At 36.5% G+C, this 23,399-nt stretch overlaps 2 protein-coding genes across 4 annotated transcripts; both read right to left on the reverse strand.

Moving 5' to 3' along the window:
- Positions 1 to 58: 58 nt before the first annotated feature.
- LOC129578761 (sodium- and chloride-dependent GABA transporter 1) lies at positions 59 to 18,669 on the reverse strand. 2 transcript variants are annotated; one of them, XM_055467833.1, is made up of 8 exons: positions 17,293 to 18,669; positions 12,624 to 13,162; positions 4,484 to 4,715; positions 3,669 to 3,793; positions 3,469 to 3,527; positions 2,375 to 2,467; positions 1,900 to 2,178; positions 59 to 1,760 (listed from the first exon to the last, which is right to left on the reverse strand). In XM_055467833.1, the coding sequence occupies exons 2-8, from the start codon at positions 12,939 to 12,941 to the stop codon at positions 284 to 286; spliced, it is 2,583 nt and encodes an 860-aa protein (XP_055323808.1). In that variant the 5' UTR covers positions 12,942 to 13,162; positions 17,293 to 18,669; the 3' UTR covers positions 59 to 283. The 2 variants fall into 2 exon arrangements, with proteins under 2 accessions (XP_055323808.1, XP_055323809.1); XM_055467834.1 differs by lacking the exons at positions 12,624 to 13,162; positions 17,293 to 18,669 and adding an exon at positions 6,277 to 6,389.
- A 3,427-nt stretch (positions 18,670 to 22,096) lies between these two features.
- LOC129578768 (uncharacterized) lies at positions 22,097 to 23,308 on the reverse strand. 2 transcript variants are annotated; one of them, XM_055467850.1, is made up of 4 exons: positions 23,121 to 23,295; positions 22,871 to 22,935; positions 22,568 to 22,762; positions 22,097 to 22,439 (listed from the first exon to the last, which is right to left on the reverse strand). In XM_055467850.1, the coding sequence occupies exons 2-4, from the start codon at positions 22,910 to 22,912 to the stop codon at positions 22,281 to 22,283; spliced, it is 396 nt and encodes a 131-aa protein (XP_055323825.1). In that variant the 5' UTR covers positions 22,913 to 22,935; positions 23,121 to 23,295; the 3' UTR covers positions 22,097 to 22,280. The 2 variants fall into 2 exon arrangements, with proteins under 2 accessions (XP_055323825.1, XP_055323824.1); XM_055467849.1 differs by having other exon boundaries at positions 22,100 to 22,439; positions 22,871 to 23,308.
- Positions 23,309 to 23,399: the final 91 nt, after the last annotated feature.

A 23,399-nucleotide genomic window follows, 5' to 3' on the forward strand; every position in this document is an offset into this window, starting at 1 on the left:
TCCCTTTTTTTTCTACTTAATTATCCTATAGCGCTTATCGTATTGAAACCACCTTGTCTACTAAATTTGAGCTTGGTTGTCGTTTTTCTATATTTGGTATTTTTGAACTCCTTTTCATTTCATTATCGCAATCTTTTTACAAGATTTTCAATTATTCATTTGTTTTCCATCTAAATTTTCATTTGTTTTCATCTCAATTATAAATTAATATTACAAATACTTTGCTACAATTTGTATATATATATATCTCATCTAAACAATATGTTTCTTACAAATTTCTACACTATAATTCCGTGGAAAATTCTTCGGCATTGCTTGAATATTTGCGCCAGCAAATATGTTCGGATTTATGATTGTTTAGGTATGATGATGGTAAGTGGTTTGCATTTTCTGCTCGTCGAAGACTGCTATAGTTATTGTTATCGGTTTCGTGTGATGTTAATGAACTGGGACTGATGATGGAATGCCTTTGCGGTGCATTTATGATGATTCGGCTGCTGTAATCGGATGTGATGCCATTCAATTTGGCCGCCATTCGGCCTTTGTCACGTTCCATTGTCGACGGCTGTGACGGATTAATTCCGGGCACGTAGATTTTCTGTTTCTCTTGTACGGTATTCTGTTGCAATCGAATGATCATCTTCCGTGGATCGTTGCTGGCGCAACGATTCAGTGTGGATTTACTGCGATCATCCGTATTTGGTACAATCATGCGCTGTGTACTTGTGTTGTATTGCACTGGATAGTTACCGATGCTTATGTCCTCTTCGATGGCTGAATCGCCAAATATTGAGCCCGCATAATTTGGCGAGCCGCGACCAAGTGTTGATGTCTTCATCACATAGTTGCTGGTGGCGTTTGGCACACTTCCAACCGAATATGCCGAATTGATTTTGTGTGAGCATTGATTGCGCTTGATGGAATGCGTATAGTCACGTGTACCACGTCGCCGTAAAGTAAAGTCTTTTTCGCCAGTATCTTCGCATACGGCCGTCCATTGTTTCCACGCATGACGTACAATCGGATCGGCTGGGCCCCAATCTTTTGACGAAATGCCCGCCTCTCGAATCATACTGCAACAATTATAGTCGACTTGCTTGTACACCTCGGTGAAGGCCAAAAATGCAATTATACTCAGCGCTATTGCGATGGGTAACCACTTTGGTACGTAATCGATTAATAAATCGTCGGGATTGTAGCCAATTGCCCACCAGATTAGCATTGACATGAGCAAAATTGGCGTAATACACCAAAGAAACACCCACACCTTCGAAATCGGTCGTCCAATTGAAAATTCCAAATCGGTGTAGATATTCTTGGCACCATAAATCCACGTGATCGAAATCAGGTCAAAGATTAATGCGCAAACAATGAATGCACCAACGATGCGCATATCAAACAAACGCATCACAATGTAGTCGGGGCACAGTAGACCGGTAATTGCGACAATTAACGCTGTGGCGCACATCACATAGCACGGATGCCGTCGAATCAGTCGGGCTGCTGTGTATATTTGCAGTGCAATTGTTGTTATCGACACGAGCACAATCATTGCGTACGCCATTCCGGTTAGCATCGGTGTTGCTTCATCGCCAACATACTCGAGTGCATTATCGTAAACGGATGTGAATGGCTTGAGCTCCGGCACGGGCACAACAAGTGTTGAATTCAATGTGTACGTATTGTTGAATTGAATCAGAAAAAATGTCGTCGAAAATATTAGCACCAGCACATTGAAGCTTATGTAAACCAATGACGTTCTGTAAATAATTTCCAAAGAAAATGAAAAAAAACCAAAATTTATTGATGAATGTTCATTTTTCACGTGTGAAAAGGCAGAAAGAGTGAGGCAGAGAGGGAGAAAAGGAAGGGAGAAATTATGGGAAAACATTTAAATACCTGACGGCATCTCCTTTGTAAATAAATTTGCCAGTGACGACCGGCAACAGGCCAATCGCAATGTTTGTGGAAAGCAACACTTGAACAAGCGCATCATACCATATGTCACCGTTTAGTGGCAATATTTTTTCAACGGTTATCGATGTTATGTTAAGCTGTGGGTCTTTTTTACTGTTTACGGCTTTTGTGGCTTCCCAGCCGGTTTCGAAAATTAATAAACCTAAGGTCACTAAACCAACGATAATTATCGATCGACGAAGCGTTTTCGCACTGTAGGTACTGCAAAATGGATTCATGCAACGACAAAAAGAAACAGAAAGAAAAAGAAAAACATGAATAAATACCAACAGGATATAAATAATGAAAACGTGTCAAGTTTCGTGTGCAAAATAGTTCACATATGTAAATGACACAAACTGAATAGAAAGCAAAAGAAAAAAAACTCCAAAATTGAATGTGTTTAATGGATCATTACCAAGCAGCAGCAAGTGTCCATACAACGACAAGGCTCATCGAGATCAACGCAAAATAAAGAGTATTTTCCCAAACAGGTGTCAAAAAGGTTTTTCTGAAAAGAAGAGAAAAAATCGTATCGTATTAGAGTCAATTGAACCAATGTCATGTGGACAGATGGGACGAGTGCAATTGTTCTTTTCTGTCGATTTATTTGCAATCGAAATCGAAATATCTTAACAATTAACATGTTTATTCGATTATTTATGGCCTGAGTAAATTGGATTATTATTAGCGGAAAGAAACAAGGCAATTTTTACGGTAAGTAAAGACGAAGAAAATTATATCAAATTAATTGCCAACGAATGACAAAATCCATCTACCAGAACCACAATATATTCAAATATTCACAGGTTGTCCCGTCCTTTCGTACGCAATATAACGCTGTAAATAAAACTACGAACGAACGCGAACAACACCGTAAAGACAACAATGGCAGCAGCATTCAAAAGGAATATCGCAAATACCAATGAACAGACGAATTTGAATTGTGATAGAATATAGAACCTAACAGTGTAACTAAGTAATCAAAATCGTAGCCCCCACATGCACAAATACACACATCTCTCGATATAAATTGTTATTTATCTCAGTCGATCGACAAAATACGATGCATTGTTTGCATTTCACGGTGACCTTTTTTTTGAATTTTTCACATTCCAACATTCCTCATTTATTTTGTTGTTGTTATTTTTCTCTCTCCCTCTCTGTATTCTCTTAATGATTTACCTGACTTCAAATGTGAATAATTCCGTATTCGGTTGGTATCACAAGTGAATTATTACGTAAATAGAGAGGAAAAAAAGCGAGTCAGGAGATAAATCGTACTAAGAAATATTTACATAAAATAAGTGCTACTAATCGGCTCTAATGCGAGCGATAGAGAGGTGTAGAGAAACAACAACAGCACACATTTCAATGCAAAAATGTAATTATTGGCAAATCTACAAATGCAAAGTGGCAAATGCGCGCATACGCGCTCCACACAGAGAATTAGTATGGGCTGGATTTATGATTATTGGATGGAAAATAAATTCACAGATTTCTATAACTTACTCCATGCATGCCTGTCCCTTTAATGGCGTAAGTGGTTCTGTTCTATGATCATAGGCGTTCTGAAGGATAAAAAATAAATAAAAATATTTTCGGTCGTATAATTATAATTTATCATATCGTATGTCAAACGATCGCTTTTCTTTATGATTTTTTTTTTCAAAGAAAAGAAATAAAATGGATAAACGCATAGCAATACATACTTCACATTGATTAAATGGCACAGATTTCAATAAAATTTCACCGATATACACCATTCCCAGAGCGCCTTGGAGTGATATCGATATTGCTCCAAGCCATGATCCCAAACGGCCAACAATACTTGCACCTAAATAATCGAATCCATAAAGATAACAGAACAAAAGCTGGTGTCATTGATGTGTATACGGTAAAAATGGAGATAAAGAAAAACTTATTTCTGTTTTGTTTTTGAATGAGCATAATAAATACGAAAATAGAAATAAAACATAAGCATGAAAATAGCAGAACTTATTTCAAGTCGATTGCTAACAATTAAATCTGTCTTTGAGCGAATCAACAAAAATGTTGACCCACTAAATATGATTATAGTTTTTTTTTTGGTTTCGTAGTACACATTGTGCAATCGAAAATGAAACGAGAGGAAAAAAGATAGAGAGAAAAACCGGCTGCGATACGGCACATACGTGAAAAATTATGTGTTTGAAAATCTTTGTCAAGAGTAGTTTTTTTTTCTGAATGAGAATTATTGTGGTGATGGAAAGAATGAAATAATAAGGCTGCCGGCTCATGCTAGATAGAGCAAATAAACTTGACAAACTTTCGGAAAACATTACATTAATTAAGTTTAATGAACCAAACGTCGACACACACACATAGACCGCAACGAGCACCCATTTGTGATGTCAGCCGTGCGCGTTATGAATCCACCGAATAATCTTCGGCTGAAATAACTGTCTCTGTATGCCCGTTTATGCGTGCGCGTGTGTGTGTGTGTGTTACGTGTTGATCCAATGCAATGGAGTGATAATTAACTTACCGCGAAAAATTGGTGATGCACGCCATGAATGAGCTGAACCTTGACCCAAGAATTGACCTAATGCTATTTCCAACAGTATAATTGGTATACCAACCAACAGAAATAGCAATAAATATGGTAGCAAAAATGCGACGCCATGTCGATCTAGTTCTCGGGGAAAACGTACAACATTCGCATATGTTAGATTTAAACACAGGCATAACATCACATCACGAAATATCGAACATTTTGACTATGTAATGATGAGGGAGAGAGAGAGAAAGAGAGAGAGAGAGAGAGAATAATAAAACAAAATTAAACCGAGAGAAATAAAAAAAAAATTATTGCAAATTAATGTATTATATCGATATGTGGTGAAATAGTATGGCCTAATCATAAATTTTTCCAAATATTTGTATTGCGGAGTTTGATTTCGGGTTTTTCTTTTCAAAGGCGGTAATTTCGTTGTAATAATTTCCAACCAGTTTAAATGTTGTAGTCGTTGTTGGCATGCTCCTCTTCGTAGTAAGTAATCACTGTCTGATTGACAGTTAAAGTGGTTTTTCTCAATGCAAATCAGCTCCACGAAATATTGTGAAGCACGAATCCAGCTATATGTACAGATAGAGTAGATAGTAGCAATATTTTGTATGTGTGTGTGTACTGTTTGCTTGGCTGCAACAATCAAAGGCAATAATCACATGAATAATGCGAACACGGCTAGTGCAAGATTATATTTTGTTTTTGTTTTTTCTTCGAAAAAAAAAGCACACACACACACACACAACAAAAGCATGGAATGAATAAACGAACAAACAAACGAGCGAACCGACGAAAAAAAAATTCAAGTATTTTCTGTAATGATTATTGAAATACTCGCATAAGAATATCACAGATAGAGGAATTCGGTCCGCATAGTCAATTTTCCTTATCTGTGGAACATTAAATTTTGTTTTATTTGTTTGTGTATATAGCTTTGGCTGCCTCGTTCTGATTTCGTGCACTGTGTTTGGTTCGCTGCTACTTTGTTTTCTCGCGTCTATTTTCAGGAACTGAGAGAGCTCAAATCTCAAAGCTAACAATTAACTTTAATAGGTGCATCTCGATCATGATTACTGTATTTTCGTTGTTGGATGCACTTTATTCTCTATTTGGTTTTTATCATGGATACGACCTGCCTCTCTTTTCTTTTCTTTTGATTTCTTGTTTTGATTATATACTGATACCGAAAAGCTGTTGAATATTCAGAATTTTGGCTAAATGAATCCAGCAAGTGAACACATTGAATGAACATTGTTGTTGCTAGTGCTGCTTCTGCTACGGATATTTTCCGATCTATTCCGTTGAAACTTTTGCGACTTAACTCATAATATTCATTGTTTGAATGACTTGAATTTATTTACCGCTCGTTTGAATTATACTTCCCGATTTTGATGTTAAACAGTATGGCGGATATAAACGGTTACCTCTCATAATTATTCAACAAAAGAAAAAAAAAGAATTTGAAGTATCGTGAGTAATCTGTATAATAATAACGAAAAAAAATAACAACAATAACAACAATAACAACAACAACAGCACAACTAAGAGGTTCGTGCCATGATATCAGTCGTATGAAAAACTGTTCATCATTCAATAATCATTTCAAGTGTACGCTTATTCATAGATCGAGTATGCGACGTGATATGGTTTGGCTTTGCAACAGTACATAGTACACGTGTGTTGAACCGAAAGAGACGGGAAGAGGGGGGCAGAGAGAGAGAGAGAGAGAGAGAGAGAGAGAGAGAGAGAGAGAGAGCAAAAAGAAGACTTACTTTTTTATAGTATTTGAATGCCGTTTCGTTAGCACGATTAAAATATATATAATCCATTATATATTTGGCTGTAGATAAATCCATAGTGCTATTTTAAAATGTAATTGTTGTTGCGTCTGCAAACGCTCGCGCGCGCGATCTTCTCTTCTTCTTCACGCTTCTTTTTTTTTGTCTTGTTAGTTATGTTTTCTTTGATGTCGTATAAGATTTACGTGGTGGTTCGTTATTGTTTGTTTGTTTTGTTTGCTCTTGGCTTGTATATGACAATGGATGATATATTGAGTGTGATATTCGGTAATCGGTTTTTATCGAAGCACATTTCTTTGGTTTTCGGCTAAGTATTGACATTGTTCAATGCCGTACACTTCGTTCACTTGTTCATGTGCATACACAAAGTCACATTCACCTCGATTCAACGATCGATTCTATCTGCTGCATTCTAAATGAAACTAATTTTAATTCGTTTTGTTTTTCTCTCTTCCAGTCCACACAGCCATATACACTTGGCGTGTGCTTTGCTACGTGTGCTGTGTTAAAAATGCTTTAAAAAAACACTTAACGATGTGCAAATTTCATTTTAAATGGCTCATGATGTAGATGGAAAAAAACTATAATTTTGTGTTTTAAAAATAGACACATTTCCATTATTCTGAAAACGAATTTAATTGAGTGTGAGTGATTTAAATGATTTGGCCATTGTCGCCTGATTAGTTTCAAGGCGTGTAATTGACATATCTAACACTTTTATCTATTTTAACATTCCGCGAACGACCAAACGAACAGAAAATACACACACGCGGCGCGCGCGCGTCTAGCAACAACCAGCGAAAATCATAAGCACACGGAGTGCGATCTTCATGGTCATGAAGAAAATCTTGCTAATTGTATTATTATTATTATTACTGATTGCATAATTTTGTTTTATCGTCGTATAGTTGTTCAAGTACACGACGATGTCTCACTTGTTGTTATTATTTATTTTCGTTTGAATTTTAAACATTTTGAAATGAAATGCACACACATACGCCCAAGCAAAAGTCAGAAATACTTTCATTTCCAATGCAAATTCAGGAGAAGAAAAAAAACTTGATTTTATTGTGTAAACCAAAACGTAACAATTCAAATGCACCAATGACAACAACAACAACAGCAACAACGTGTTGTATGCATATATAATATAATATGCTGAATTGCAATAAATTCAAATGTGTCGCATTGGAAATGCCAGTGAATTGTTCTCCATAAATTCATTATCATATGATTCATCCAGACTAACGATCATATTCACTTGATTCTTGTTTCGTCTTCACGCGATGAGTATGCTGTGTGGTATTGCTTCATGCCCTTTAAAGTAAGTGTCATAGACAAGTGGCGTACGCGCATAAATCATACGTGCACAATGTACATTTTTTTTTCTTCTTTGATTTCGTTCACCTTAAAAACCGTTGAATCAATGTTCATTATAACGTATCTTGTCGATGGCAATGGCAGAAGCCAATCGATCAATCACAACTGCTAAACGAACAATACGGTTCGTTCGATGTGCACCATTAAAAGTGTTCAGACTTGAGAAGCAGAGATAGAGACACACACACACACAGAGAGAGAGAGAGAAAAATCACGAAGAAATGTATTTAGTAGCTATGGGCTGTGGTGTATGCCAGTATGGATTATTCGTCATTATGACGATGATGTGGGGGATTTATTTCACTCTTTCTACACACAGAGAGAAAGAGACATATGACAATTAGACGCGACACTTATTGTTTGGCAAAATTAGCGTTACAATTGTTCATCATCGACATCGTCATCATTGTTAATCGTTTGCGTTGACGCCACTTACTCATTATATAAGGCTATAAACCTTCGCACATGTACAAGTACGAGATGTATGCGTACTAATGCCATTTTGTTCTTTCTTCATTTTTATTTTCAAAATAACTCGTAAAAAATTGTTACGAAAATCTAGCTAATTGTGCATTGATTGATATTGGGCTCGGCCCTTTTCAAAAACATCATACTCTTTCCGTTCTACCCAATATGACTGCGTTTTTTTTAATCGACAAAAGGCGTTAAATTTCAATTGTTAATTGTTACGTTTTTTTCCATTTGTTTGTCGTTGATCGCGTACACCATTTCCGATACAAAAACACATATTAAAGATGAGCCGTGTTGGAAAAAAAAATAACAATAATAATAATATTGTAATTCCAAATGGAAATATGCATGAAAAAAAAGCGCAGAGAACACAATATGAACGGTTATGTCGCACCGGAGGTTAAATAGAATTGCGTACGTGCTTTTTGCTTGTGTGAATTTCACATGGCTGGAGGATTTATGCATGCAAAATGCGATAACACCGTTTATACCCCACCGTGTGTTACTGTGTACTAGGCTTGCTTGCTTTGACCTGGCTGTATGTGTGTTGTTCAGAGTTATATGGTTTACATTGATTTTCGAGGTTGAAACTCCGAATCAAGCGTAAATATTTTGCTTCCTTTTATTCTGGTTCATTAGACATTACACAAACACGGATACTACGAATGAACGATTGCAAAAGTACAAGAAAAAAAAACAACGAATGAAAATGTAAAAAAAAGAAACAACACACAAAACCACACATAAACACCAACTGTTTTTTTTGTATCTTTCGTAAATCCAACAAACATTCACTTGGATGATATTATCAAATTAACACACTTCTTACGCTGCACACAATCTTTTGCATCGCTCATTTTCCTATTCTCATTTTGATTCCCATCTTGAGCCACGTTCAAACCACACTTATCAAATTCTGGGATTTTACTACGTTTTGTCGGTTCGTTGCTTTTCACTCGTCGTGTCGTTTGTCTTCATTAGTTGATTTTTTCCTACTGGAAAAACCAAATGTAAACAACGTTTAAACTCAACATTTGAATGAGTCGGGTGTTTCTTCTTTTCGCAACACTTAATCTCTTTGGCGCAATCATTCGAAAGCGACTTATTTGCATTGGATTTAATCGTGGCGTTTGGTGATACTAAAATTGAAATTTTCTCTCTCTTTTTTTTGGGTTACAAATTAAACATCACTGAATCACAAAACAAGAATAACAAGAACAACAACAACTGCAACGACAACCACGATGGCGTCCACTACTATTCGATGTGTGCAATAAATTCTATTCGTTCAATTTGTTCAGTAATACGAAAACCGAAACAGCACTAACGGTCTCTTGGCCATATAAAGTGTGTGTGCGTATTGTGATTTCGGGCGAAAAAAAAACAAACAACGATGTTGAAGCGTGCCCAGCACAGCACATTTTGCAAGTGCAATATTATAGAAATGATAATTTATTGTGTGGTGGTCACATCGACGATTCACCAACGATATCCATAGCGTTAGCTGCGCCAAAATGAAACGTACTGAATTCGGTGCAAGAAAAACTAAATAGAAAAATACCCAAGTCGGGAGCTTCTTTTCTCTCCATCGCACCGATAAAAGAACCAAACGAATGAAAAAGAAGCAATAACAGAAGAAGAAGAAGAAAAATTAAAAAGAAACGATATGATTTTATTAATACTCTAACAATAACAAATGCATTTAATGATCAACCAACTGCAGCAAAGCATAACATAAAAAACATCAGATCGTTCGTTCGTTCGCAATTGCGATCGAGTCTATCTTCTTCGCACTCATTGTATGTTGGTACGAAGCAAATAATGCGTATGACTTTCATATATGAACGGTGCTGCAATTGCATTACATGGAATCGAGTCTCGTCAGCAGGGAAATGCACCGAAAACATTGTTTGCGCATTAGTTTCGCCGTCCAAAAGGATTTCATTTCTTTTTTCTGAATAATGAACTGCTGTGCACGATTTGCACAGACAATCTGTTTTTGTTTGATTTTCTGCATACGTCTTTCTTTTTTTCACTGCGAGACACTAAACAATGCCCAGTAATCGTCGGACAAATTTCCACTTTGTTTAACGAGGCAATCTCGTGAAAAAAAAAGGATTGAAGCAGCTCAACTACTTAGCAGTTCAACTGGAAGTAATTTTGAACACAAAGAATATTCAAGTGAACTCATAGTATTTGCTAGAGAGTAATCGCAACGGGTTTGCCTAAGAATGTACATGATATGGTGCTTGCTCGCACGTAGTACGTTTGCATTAATTAGACATATTTATGCTATGCAGACAAAAATCATAACGCCAACACTGAAGGCGCGCGCGCGTCCACAAATACCAAGAAAGAAAGAGAGACGGAGAGAAGATGTAGAAGAAGAGAAAAAAAACATACACATAGAGAGAGAGAGAGAGGGAGGGAGGGAGGTAGAGAGCCATAACACTCTATATTTCATATTCTCCAATGCAAACGGTACAAAATGTACAGCGTTTTAAAGCGTGCGCTCACTTGTTTGTTTGAGCGTGAGCGTGCGCGCCAATGTGCGAGCTTGCACCCGCGCACACACTTGAACGTGCGCAATTGCAATTTTCCACGATTTTTCAAATGCAATCGAGTGGTTGCCATTAGTAGTTGCATTTGGTGTGCAATACATTCGTAATCGCTTATGTGGTTGGTGTCTGTTTGTACAATGGCTGTGGTGTTCATCTCGCCGTAAAGAGACACATCAATTCGAGCAAAACTGATGCGCGAGAGTTAAAACAAAAAACAAAACAAAAATTATTAATAAAATCGTTCGAATAATTAACGAAGAAAAAAAAAGAGAGAGAAAGAATGAGCACCATCGGAATTTGTTGGGGAGTTTTCCATTTTCAAAGTCGAAATCGATTTTTTTTTTTGCGCAATTTTTCGGTTCGATGTGATGTTTTCACTCATGCTAAACACGATCATATTTTCATCTTTATTCAAGTCGGTGGCGAGCCGACTGTGTTATGACTGCACATTTTGACGTTCAACGGAACGGCGGGAGAAACAGAAAAAAAAACATGAAATAGAAACACACAGTGTGAAGGGAAAGAAACTACGGTTGGAAATTAGGAGAGAGCAAACACAGTGCAAACAAATTGCTTGAAAAGCGAAAACGAGCGCGGCCTCCGAAAAATCAATTAAATCATTTGTAAGATAAATGATTGATCGTAATGATTCTTTTATTATTCTATTGGCCGCTTTCGCGGATCGTAAAATTTCGAGGAAAGTATTCCGTTAGACGTTGGGCTTTTCGCCATTCTTAATGTCTTAATTTCAATCGCGTAGAATAATATCGATAAAAACTGCACGTTTATTGCATTTACCGTGTACTTGTTTGTTTGTTGTTGTTTTTTTTCTCTTCTTTCCATCCATTTGAAGACATAATGTAAGATCACGATTATATTTAATCATTGCAGCTTCGTTAGTTAAATGTGTATGTTTTTTTTTCTGCCTTGAATCGGATTCGTTTTACGTGAAACACGATGGCTTCAATAAATTGTACCTCCATGTGGCAATAAAGTAGGAATTTCTTTATGATCCTCGAAACTTGTCTGTAAATTCAATTAAAAAACGTGCCTCATACTGAAACACACTCAGAATATAACGTTTAAAATGACACGCAATTAACCTTATGGCACCGTCCAACCGCTACTTTTTTTTCTATCTCTCTTCGTTTCCGTCGTTGTACGTTTCTCGGTGACTTTTGTGTCACATCGCCGTTGCCATTAAACTGACTACATAAAACACTAATCAAATACGCACATATTCACATTGTGATTTGCTATGCACTTCTTTTACGTTTTTTTTTCTTCGGTTTTTGGTGTTATCGGGACGAGTCCCGTAATTCGATTTCCGCACGTTCCGCAGTTATGGTGGCTGTACGTTTATTATTTTTTTCCCCATTTTTCTTCTGAATTACATTTGGACGTAATTTGTGTGCAAGAATAGAAACAGCTACACATACAGACCAGGAGAGAGAGAGAGAGAGAGAGAGAGAGAGAGAGAGAGAGAGAGAGAGAGAGAGAGCAAAAGAAAGAAGTAGCAAAAGCAAAGTGAAACGAAAAAAATGTCACCTGTGTTGCCAACACAGATTCGACTTGTTCACCGACAGAGAAGCATGACCACTTTTTATGTCAACTTGTTGTTATCTCCTATTTGCTATTTGGAATTCATTTACATGAACCCGTATCAACAACTACAACATTACCAACTATCGAAATGATAACAAAACCACAGAAACGCCGAAAAAAAACAAACAGAGAAAAAAACCAACCAAAAAGAAAAGACAAAAAAACGGCTTACAACCGGCCAAGACACATACCAAATGAATGACACATTGACATTGTGTGTACGTCGACTGGGGTGATCGACGTGATTCTTCAAAATATGAAGAAACCAAAAAAAACAACAACGAAAATATGATTTAGCCTTACCTGATTGTTCGACTGGTCATCGCCGTATGGTAATAGTTTGGCAGTGGAACCATTTTGTACATCACTGCTCTTTGTTGTGTTGATATCACTCGCTTGAATGAAATGAAAATCATTCGAGCCGGATGTAAAATTACTCTTTGAACTGGACCTCGATGTGTTCGTTGTCCAAATGCTTGGATTTATCGAATTGCTGCTTTTATGACTGCTGCTGCCATTGCTGCTGTGATGCATTCCACCGTTTGTCCGCCGATGATGTGATGAATTCGATAACTGTGATGATTGTCGGCTACTCGTGTCGTTCATACTATGGTTATTCATTGTGGATTCGTGTGTTGTGTTGTGTTGTGTTGTGTTGGGTTTTTGTTGCTATTTGCTTTTCGGCTTGTTGTCTTTTTTTCCCGACACTGCGTGTTGCCGTTATTGACAGTAGAATTCTATCGATCAAATTGGTTGTAGTTTTTTCCAACGACTCATCGAGCAATGCGAAAAAAAACTTTATCGTTTGTCATTAATTATTTGCTCAGGCTCCAAACTCGACACTGTAAACAAGATGTGAAACAGAGAAGAAATACATTTAGTGAATTACATGGGATTTCGATCAGTTTAATGAGATATTTTTATTTTTAGAGTTTAATTTTAGGTGATAAATTGTAAAAGGGATTTTTCCTGTTATTTACATCTTATACTCAATAAAAAATAAAAATAAAAAAATAAAAATAATAAGATAGAAAACAAAATTAGATAAAAGAAAACATAAAAAACAAAAACGAAACATTTTTTGGGTCTTCCAACATTATTGTTTTCAAAGTTTTGTGCGTCGTATTCTTTACGATGTGTGTGAGAGCGTAGTTGAGAAAAGACCGTTGCGCGAACAAACAAAAAATTGAACAATGCGGTGGCTTCAGCACATTTCATTTCCTATCTCCCCATCGGTCTTTATTTTCCTCAATTTGTTAAATCAAAGCCAACAGTACAGTAGCGATCATATTCAAATCAAGTGTAAAATCAAAGCGTAACTTTCAATGTTTTATGTCTTAATCCTCAGATTGTAATCAATGAAAACGGCGTTATTTTCTGCAGTCACTGCACTATTTCGTTCGAACAACAACAACAACTGAAAATACACGGACTTCTGTATTGTTTTGTGCACCAGATAAGGCAATTACTTTTGATTGTCTCGGAAAATCTATTTCATTCCGAACAAATTGATTTTTTTTTCTATATTGTTATTGTTTGGTTTTGTTTGGGCGGTGTGTGTGTGTAGTTTTTTTCTCTTCTGTTTTGCGGTTGGTTTAGCAGCGGCGCGCACGTTGTTGTATGTAGACCTTTTTTTCTCACCTCGCGGAAATGTAGCAATGTGCCGCCGGCGAAACAAGTCAGTTAGACGCGGCAAAATAAGAATAGAGGCACGGGAAAAATGCGCGCATTTAGTGTGCTTGTGCATAAATGTATGTGTGGAGCAATACACAAGAGTTGACATAGAGTTACAACTCTGCAATTGCACTCAATTCTTTCTCTGCACATTTTTTAATTTGGAACCCATTCAATGTGTTGACTTTATCCGTTTTAGTTAATTAATTGGTCTGATACATACACTGGTTGTTATAATCATATGGCGGGTAAAGGCGCGCGAGAGCGCATGCACCGTGCGCACAGAGAAGTTCATTGTGTATGCGTTCAAGACATTCAACATCTTACTCTATGCTCAGGGCGCAGAAAGTGCAAATGCATCGTGCCCGGGATATTTATGCTTGTTGCAAATAAGTGGGTTTTTATTATTCAGTTTCAAATCGCAACGGAATGAGCGAGCGACAGAGAGATAGAGAGAGAAAGAAAGAAATGAAGAGAAGTATACGCGTGTTCACGAGCTGCTTGACTATTTTTAGGCTCTTTTTTTTCTTCTCTTTATCATTGTTTATTATTACAATCATCATTATTGCAACGGCAAGTAATACACACTGTGCAAAGCGTTCCAGTGCCAGCCACTGATTGCTGTTTCAGTTGGCGGAGAAAAAAAATTATGTGTGAAATTGAAATCGTATTGTTGAATCGCGGGCGCGAGCGCGCGCACACGTACCTCAGATAAATGTGTGCTAAATAAAACCGAGAGTCTTACGATATGTGCAATCATCTTTATTTGGTTAACGTTAAAATGCAGCAGACAAAACTCGTTTCAAGGTATTCACATACAACGCTTTTTCTTGTTGTTGTTGCTGCTTCTGCTGCTGCTTCTTCTTCTTCAATGTTCCTTCTTGCTGATGCTGTTGGCTTTTTCGTTGATATGCAACGAATTTCGATGACATGGAGATGGTATTCTCTCTCTCTCACGACCAAAAGTTGCAGTGAAGCGCTGCAAATTGCATTGCAGTAGTTGACGAAAAAAAAATGCAATTTTGACATCGGTCAAGAATTGTTGGTTCAAACACCGTTGTCATGGACGGGGGAATTCTTTTTTCATCTTTTGCTCTGCTGCTGTGGTTGTGTCTCGAACTGGCGTTTATTGTGAGCGTACACGTAATATAGTTTTTTTTTTTGGAAAAAACCCACTGCATGAAGGCAAACGGGAGACAGAGCAAAGCAGAGAGAGAGAGGACGAGCGGGGCAGAAGATGTGCATGGCAGGACAATATCAAGAAGAAGAAGAAGACCCTTGTCGCTTTAATAACACACAAATATTTTAATAACACGCTCTGAGAGCAATGCAACCGTAAACAAACCCGAAGAGATAAAGAGAGAATGAGAGAAAAAGTGAAGAGAAAAAAAAACGCATAAATAATATGATGAAGAATGATGAAGAGTGAACAAAATACAACTAGTGTGTGCATTGAATTCCTGTGGATATAATTCTATTCGGTTGTGTTTTCCGTTCTCACGTGTGTTTAATCTTTGCCCAATATATGGTGGCAATAGCGTGCACTGCAATTACAAATGATTTTGGTATTTCATGAACTTTGCTTCGTGTTGTTGTTGTTGTCGTTGGTTAGTCTTTTCTCTTCGTTCATTTTTCATCAATTTTTCGGTGCTTTTCATTTGGTGCAATCCGCCTTCGAGCAATGCTCGTCCTAAAATATTCACACGAAATTCTTGCTCTTGAAAGAAGGAAGAATTGAAAGATAGTATGAGAACAACAACTACAACCAGGGAAAAGAACAACGGCGGCAACGGCAAAAAGTTAGACTATTCTTTCGATATTTTTCGGTTCTATTTATCATTCAATTTTTACTGATCAAATCACCCGGGTGCAGGTAGAAATTTCTTGTTTTTTTTTTTTCTTCTCTCTTTCTAAACTAAATCCATCGTAATGCCGTATGTTCCCGTCTAATACCATCAATCATATTTACGGGTGGAATTTTTCTTCTTCACTCTCCTTTACATTCGTTTTTTTTTGGTGATGATTATAATCATACATTTTTCGCTCTTATTCGACGGGTTTCTTTTTCGGTGGATTTGTTATGTAAGCACCTTATTAACGCCAAGGGAAAAATGTGGAAAATCTATAACCAACACAAACCATAAATTAATACACACAAACAGCGTGGCTATAAATAGGTTAAAGGTATGTAAAGAAACACGCAACAAAGTTGTCAAAGTTCAATGCGATTAAGCCGTAAACAGTTGCTTCGAGAATTGTTCTATAAAAATGTTCGCCTTTAAATCGATGGCGATGAGTACGATTCAAAAGAATGCGATGAACTGATGATATTGAGTGAGTGAGTGTTGGTCATGCAATGGTCGATGGTGGTTGGTTGTTGCGGTGGCGGCGTTGGCAGTGGTGGTAAATTATGTTCATGACCGGACTAGACTAATGTGTTAAGACTTTATGGTCATAAAATGTAATTTAATCACGTTTTTTCCCCTTTTGACCACTTAGGGTTTGCATGTTTTTTTTTGTACGGAATTTGAGTGTGTTGCAGGGCTTTAACGCCTTGCATATCATCTCAGCCTAAATCGACTGAACAAAACCGCGTGCGTCAACTGCACTCGCATTGCTCGCATTGTAAATGGCAAACATTTTACGTTGGTTTTTGAACAAATTATTTCCAATGTATTTTCTTTCCAACCACCGTTTTTTCTTTCTTGGTTATTGTGCTTTGTTTTTGCATGGTTTTTCTTCGTCTTCTCCGGTATGCCGTTGCAAAGTTTGCCACTGCGTGTATTTAGTATGCACTGACGATATGATATTGCCTTTTGCAATAAATTAATTTTCATAACATCAAATAATTTCCATATACATATTTTATAAATTAATTACGTTTGGTTTTGCTATTTTGCATTTTCCGTTTGCAGTTTTTTTTGCTCTATGTGCCATGTTTTATCTTGCCCCATTGTCTTGTTCTCTTTTTCAACGAATTTGATTACGATTATAAATGTATTTGGTTTTTCTATTCAAACCGAAATGCAGAATCTCGATATATCGGCTCATGCAAACATTATAACCGCTAATAAATAAAATTGTACTTTTCTTTATATCAAAATGTGTGTATTGATACGTTTGGGTTGATTTGAAAATTGGCTACCGTACAATTTATAAATAAAACAATAATTGATTTACTGTTCTTGTTACGATTTTTGTGGTATGGTTGTTTTTTTTTGTCGGTGTGTGCGCAAAAAAAACATAATCAAAGTTCGATATTTAAGTATTCAATGAAATAAATATAAGGCAATCTTACTTTGTTGTTGTGATTGTTGTTACTTTTTTTTTTGTTCTCGTCACTAGTTAATTAGAACATTGCGATTCGATGGCAAGAGAGAAAGAATGCATGGTAAAATCCGAATCGAATTCGTTTCTTATTATTATTTTTTTCGTTTCTCTTCTTTCACAGAAATTAGACGTTTCGTCCGATGAAAACACACTGTCGAAATGAGAGCGAAACGATATGACGACGAGGCATAGAAAATTAAAATGAACTGTGCCCAAAATTTCACTGCTCTTGAATTCTATTTCAAAATACAAAGAAGCAAAATTATGACCGCGAACGCGAACACGAACAATAAAATGAGCTGTAGGTCTGTTAAACCAGAACACTCTACACAATAATCATCTATGTATATATCGATTCAGACGAATATGATTATCGCCGTGTTTCGGGTTATCACACACGAAAAATAATTCTTTGTTGGTATCCTGAGAGTGGCCACCTTTTTTTTTTGGTTTGATGTTGTTGTTCTTTTTTAGCTACTGCTGCTGCTACTTCTCCGTTTGACGTAGTTATAATTCGTTCTTCACGTTCGATTTCCAACGAGAAAAAAAAATCGACGAAATTATCTTTGTTCAACAGTTTGCTGGACCGTTTAACTTCACATTGTGTATCGGCGCACTTTTATCACAACAAAATTTTAAGTGGCCAAATAACACGAGCAATATTTGCTTCAATCGAGATAAGAAAACCGATTCGATTCTTTTTCGTTTGCTAATTAGTTTAAAATTTGAATGATTACAACCAAATGTGATGTTTCTTTCTTTTCTAATTTGTCGGTCACATCGGTTTTTTTTTCTTCTGTGTTTAGAACTTGTGAATTTGTCTCTTAATCCAGTGAGACAGACTGGGAGAGAGAGAGAGAGAGAAAAAAAACACGACTAAAAACACGCGCACACTGTGAGACGGTTGGTTAACGAAAAATATGTTCAGGCACCGACAACAGAGCACAGAGCTCGAAACGGTTACAAATAATATCGAACAAATCAGCTCGCACTCTGTTTAAACATTATTGTTGTCCGACGATCACAGTTGCACTGAAGCGTAACAGGCACAGAAAAAATATCATATAGATATAATGCTATTTTACCTATATCGGAGCTGCTTGCTTCTTCTTTCTCGCTCGCTCGCTCGCACTGTGTGTTTCGTTTTACGAACAATACGTACGAACACGGAGCAAAACACGGTGTACACGTAGTGTATGCCGATACAGAAATGAATTTAGCCTTTGTTTGTTGTGTTTTGCTTATTCCTTCTTCTTCTTTTTCTTCTTTCGTCGCTTTTGTTGTTCAGTATTGCTGCTTTTTTCTGTGCTTTTGTCGTCGTCGTCGTCGTCGTCTTCTTCTTTCTGCGCGCGGCATATACACACACACACACACACACTGGGTGTATGTGTGTGCGTTGCTCAGGTCTATTCATCGATTTCGGCTCCAAACACTGTGAGTTGAATTGTTGAAAACAAAGTGCGATGATACACACATACACTTGTCGACCACCTGCTGTGTGCTGTTTGCCGTGTGATCGCCAATGAATGAACTTCTATGGAACGGCAAACGAAGACGAATTCGTTTGAATGAGGAATAGACATAGAATATGAATGTAAAGAGAGCAAAGGAAATATACTTCTTTATTGCTGTGTGTGTGTGTGTGTGTGTGTGTGTGTGTGTGCGCAAAATCTATACCATCATACTTTCGTTCGATTATTTTTGCATTCACAAGCATATGACAGCCGGTATGGAAGCAAGTACCTGCCTGCACACATGGAACAATGCAAACAATTCCAAGACTTGTACGAAACATGCACACACACGCATATTTCGATCAGTTGCTCGTTCGTTCGTTGCTTTTCAATGGTTCTATTGATCCATTTTCAATTGAATTCTATTCACTATTGTCAAATTTTATTGCTTCATTTTATGACTTAACCGAGATCCAATCTATTTTCCCTCGAAATTTAACCGTTTTTAAATGGTTTCAATTTCAAAAGTATCATTTTTTAAACTGGGATAAGAAGGTGCGACACCTGTCGATCATTTTGTTGATTTGATGTGAAAGCGCTTATTTCAAATTTCTGCTCAATAATAGAATAAAAATTATGAATACATTTTCATGTTTATAATGATTGTCTTATTGATATTGAACAACAGCTTACAGCGGTAGAAATTTTGAAATTTAATTTTCATCACATCTGTTAGGCAATTTAACCCAATGGGTGTGAAATCATATCGAGCTCAATCTATGCTTTGATAGAACAAACATAGAGATTTAAAAATAAATTTCGAGACACTTATTCGTTTAATACCAATTTAATAAGATGGATATTCAAATCTTGGAAGATTTACCAAAATGACTTCGGGTAAATGAAGATGTTACAGAAAACAAATTTGTTGGCCGTTGTTTGTTTTCCTCCCTTCATCTCCTACTCAATTTATTGATAATAATATTTACAGAGTGGGCCATGGTTTCGGTTTTCTTTTGCTCATGCTTAAAGTCTATATACGCTGTTTTGTGCTCAAGACTCATGCAATATAATTCTATAATCTTTTGTATCCAATCCAAAGCAACTGTATTTGCTTACCCTGAAAATTGCGCAGATATAATTAAAAAATGATTATCTACAATTTCATTTACAATATGTTTATTCAAAGATTCAATTACAACAAGAAAAATATTGCAGTTGTCTAGGATGATATATCTAGTTGTGCCTAATCATAGCTCAGTATGTCGATAAATTTGCTTCTCCAGGCTTTCTTTGAGTTTTTCCACTTTCTTGACTTGCTTCTTGATATCATTCGTGTGATCCTATTTTTCGACATTTTTTTATCCTAAAATTCAGCAAAAATTGCAAAGAACCTTGGGCATTTTCGTGCTTTTAGACAGATGTACTAAATTGAATGTTTTCTGTGTCACCATCTGGTTGGTGATACTAATATCTTCTCGCACGGTTCTGATAAAGATTTTATTTATTGTTCATACAATTTTATACAAAATCACTTTTTCATTCATAGACCCAATTTAGAAAAGAAAATCACAGTTATTTCGACAGTCGAGTTATTTTGCATGCAAAATGCCTAGAACATAAGAGTGAAAAAAATTGTCATCATCAAGTTTACACGGCACGACCAATTTCAAGTGTTGCAACTTTGTTTTGAAAGAAGCCGAATATTATCTGAAAAAAAAAACACTAGTACAAAATAATAAATGGCAAATCAGTCTTTCGTCTCTTTGTGGACATTAATTCCCACATTTTCGATAGAAAGTGAATTTTTTCACACAACTCATAATTTCACAATCACGTGTTTAGTACATTTCATTGTTCAATAGGGCACGGTGGGGCAAATATCCGCACTTTTTTTCTAAATCGAATATTGCAATGAAAATCGAAAAAAACCTAGCAAATTTTGGTTGCATATTGTAGCTTGAGTCAATACCTAACTTTTATAGAAGAGCATTTTTTGATATGACTTCTTTTAGGGTCCGATATTGCCCTCCGCGCACTACCCTGATTTGTGGGGTAAATATCCGCAGGTGGGGTAAATATCCGCACCCGGTGGGGCAAATATCCGCAGCCGCATTTTCATTGTTTTTCATAAACTTATCATCAGAAAAAGTTTTAGTGTTAGATTTGTCGATCCTTTGCTGATGTTGTGTCAAAATTTCATGGAATTTGGACCGCTAGAAGTGAAGTTATTACGCCTGAAGTGACACTACCTTTTTCTCATCGATTGACATATACATGAGGTGCGCCGCTTATATATATGAGGTGCGGATATTTGCCCCACTACCAACTTTGACATTAGTAGCTCTATTTAACCACAAATATTATAAATATCCAGAACAAACTTATTTCGATTAGGTCTTCACTTGTTTTTGGACACCCATTGGCAAAATTGTAGACCCCCATAGTGGAATTTTGACTGTTTTACACTAGATAGAATCGATTTTCAAAAGTGAGGACCTTTTTTTTTTTTTTAGTCCTCACTTTTTTCGGAAACTGGTTTTAAACTTAATAAAATCGATTTCCCAACCCCCCCCCCCGGGAAAAATCATTTTACCCCCCCCCCCCCTAGAATTTTTGACCTTGCACACGTCTGGTGCGGATATTTGCCCCACCGTACCCTACCGACATTGAACACACCCTTCTAACGTCAGCAATGGTATCTGTCAAAACTTTACAGTCTGAAAATGACATTCATAGCAAACATTTAAAAACAGTCAATATTTTATTTTTTTAATTTTTATTTGGGAAAAGTAACATAACATTCACTTTCGAAATCATACCATTTGAAAATTGTCGTGCCGTTTATTACATACGAATGTGCAACGATCAGTTGTATCGTCTCGACACGAAAATTTTCAAATATTTCGTTAACTCCGGAAAAATGAGCTCAAATATTATAATGAAAATGAATGAAATGAATAAATTGAGTTTATGAATGAAAAAGTGATTTTGTATAAAATTGTATAAACAATAAATAAAATCTTCATCAGAACCGTGCGAGAAGATATTAGTATCACCAACCAGATGGCGACAAAGAAAATATTCAATTTAGTACATCTGTCAAAAAGCACGATTCTTCGCTATAACATACCTGATGTTCTTTAGCATACAACGAATTGACCGTTGAGTATTTAAATTTGGATTCAGGAAAAATCGTATCTGTGTTTCGCATGTTTTTCGTACAAATGGCTCAATTTTGACCGTATATTATACTATTGTATCGTCGTATCTTCTCAGTTTTGCCATTTGACAAAAATGTAAAATTCCATAATTTGAATAATTATCAAATGAAAATATCTTTTTTATGAAAACATTTATTTGGTAACTTTTGACAAGATTTGGATACTATCGACACATTTTGTTTACAATGATCATCTTGATGATGATTTCACTTATGACAATGACTTATGGCGGTAGAAATTTTGAGACATTTTAACTAATACTGGAATTTGATATTAAATTAAAAGTTCTTCGCATAGAATTGGATTGTGTGCATGTAGATGGAATTTAATGTTTCATAGATGCTCTGGAATACACCTTCTGTGGCTGCAGACACATTGGATACCACGCGATTTGAAGCCACACCGCTTTTCATCTCGTAAAGATATGGCAATGCGATCTGTGAAAGTTGAATGAAATCAAAGACATTATTGAAATTATTGTCACTTAAAACCGATCACTACACTTGAAACGAGTAAAACACCGCTCTAAAATTGATTTTCCACTGAATAAAGACCATTTACTCACCAAAGTCAAGGCAACAAAAATGATGGGCCGAATCAGCGAAATGAGCAAATGAATGGAGAACCGGAACAATTTCAATGTTAGATAGATGAGGAGGCCGGTAATCAAAATGGAATAAAAATCACGTGGAAAATCAAAGTTCAGGATGAATTCGGCCAAAATGACACGGACGTCCTGCGAGCCTTGCAGATGTTTTGGCTGAAAATCAATTTCAATGTCGATAAATACACAATTTATAATTGAAATTTGCTGTCACATTTTATGATTAGAATTCGCGAGATAAACTATACACTGTATGATACTCACCACTCTGATCGTGTCATCTCGGCTATTAAATTGATGGACCATGGTGTTTTTCTTGAGTGGAATGACTTTAATAATAAATAGTATTTCAAAGTTAGAAAAAAAAAACAAAATTTGCTCTGCTTTCCGATGCGGTTTCACGAAGTAGCTGCTGATAAATACTGTGCCGTAGCTGAAATAAGTGCCGCACTTTTATGCTTGCAGTGGGCTTACTACTGTCGTAAATTTGATTACAAACTGACGGTTTATTTACAATTGTTCTGAATGGAACACGTACGCCTCTTCCACCGTTAATACGGTGTGATAATAATAATGTCTATCGATGACGTATTGAATCGTGATTCGAGATAATTTTCGTGTGGATAACAAATTTTCCTCTGTTGTTTACCTCAATTCTGTATGTCGATTGCGAAATCATCCATAACGCATGGGACAAACGCGCAGTAACTGTCAGAAGTTTTGTCCCAACACACTACACTGACTCGTGGTCAACATTGGCTGTGTGTATGCTTATGTTTTAAATAGATGGGGC

Source organism: Sitodiplosis mosellana, unplaced genomic scaffold, assembly GCF_009176505.1.
Source record: "Sitodiplosis mosellana isolate CC-2019 unplaced genomic scaffold, AAFC_SMos_1.0 Smas_scaffold_6226, whole genome shotgun sequence".
Taxonomy (NCBI): domain Eukaryota; kingdom Metazoa; phylum Arthropoda; class Insecta; order Diptera; family Cecidomyiidae; genus Sitodiplosis; species Sitodiplosis mosellana.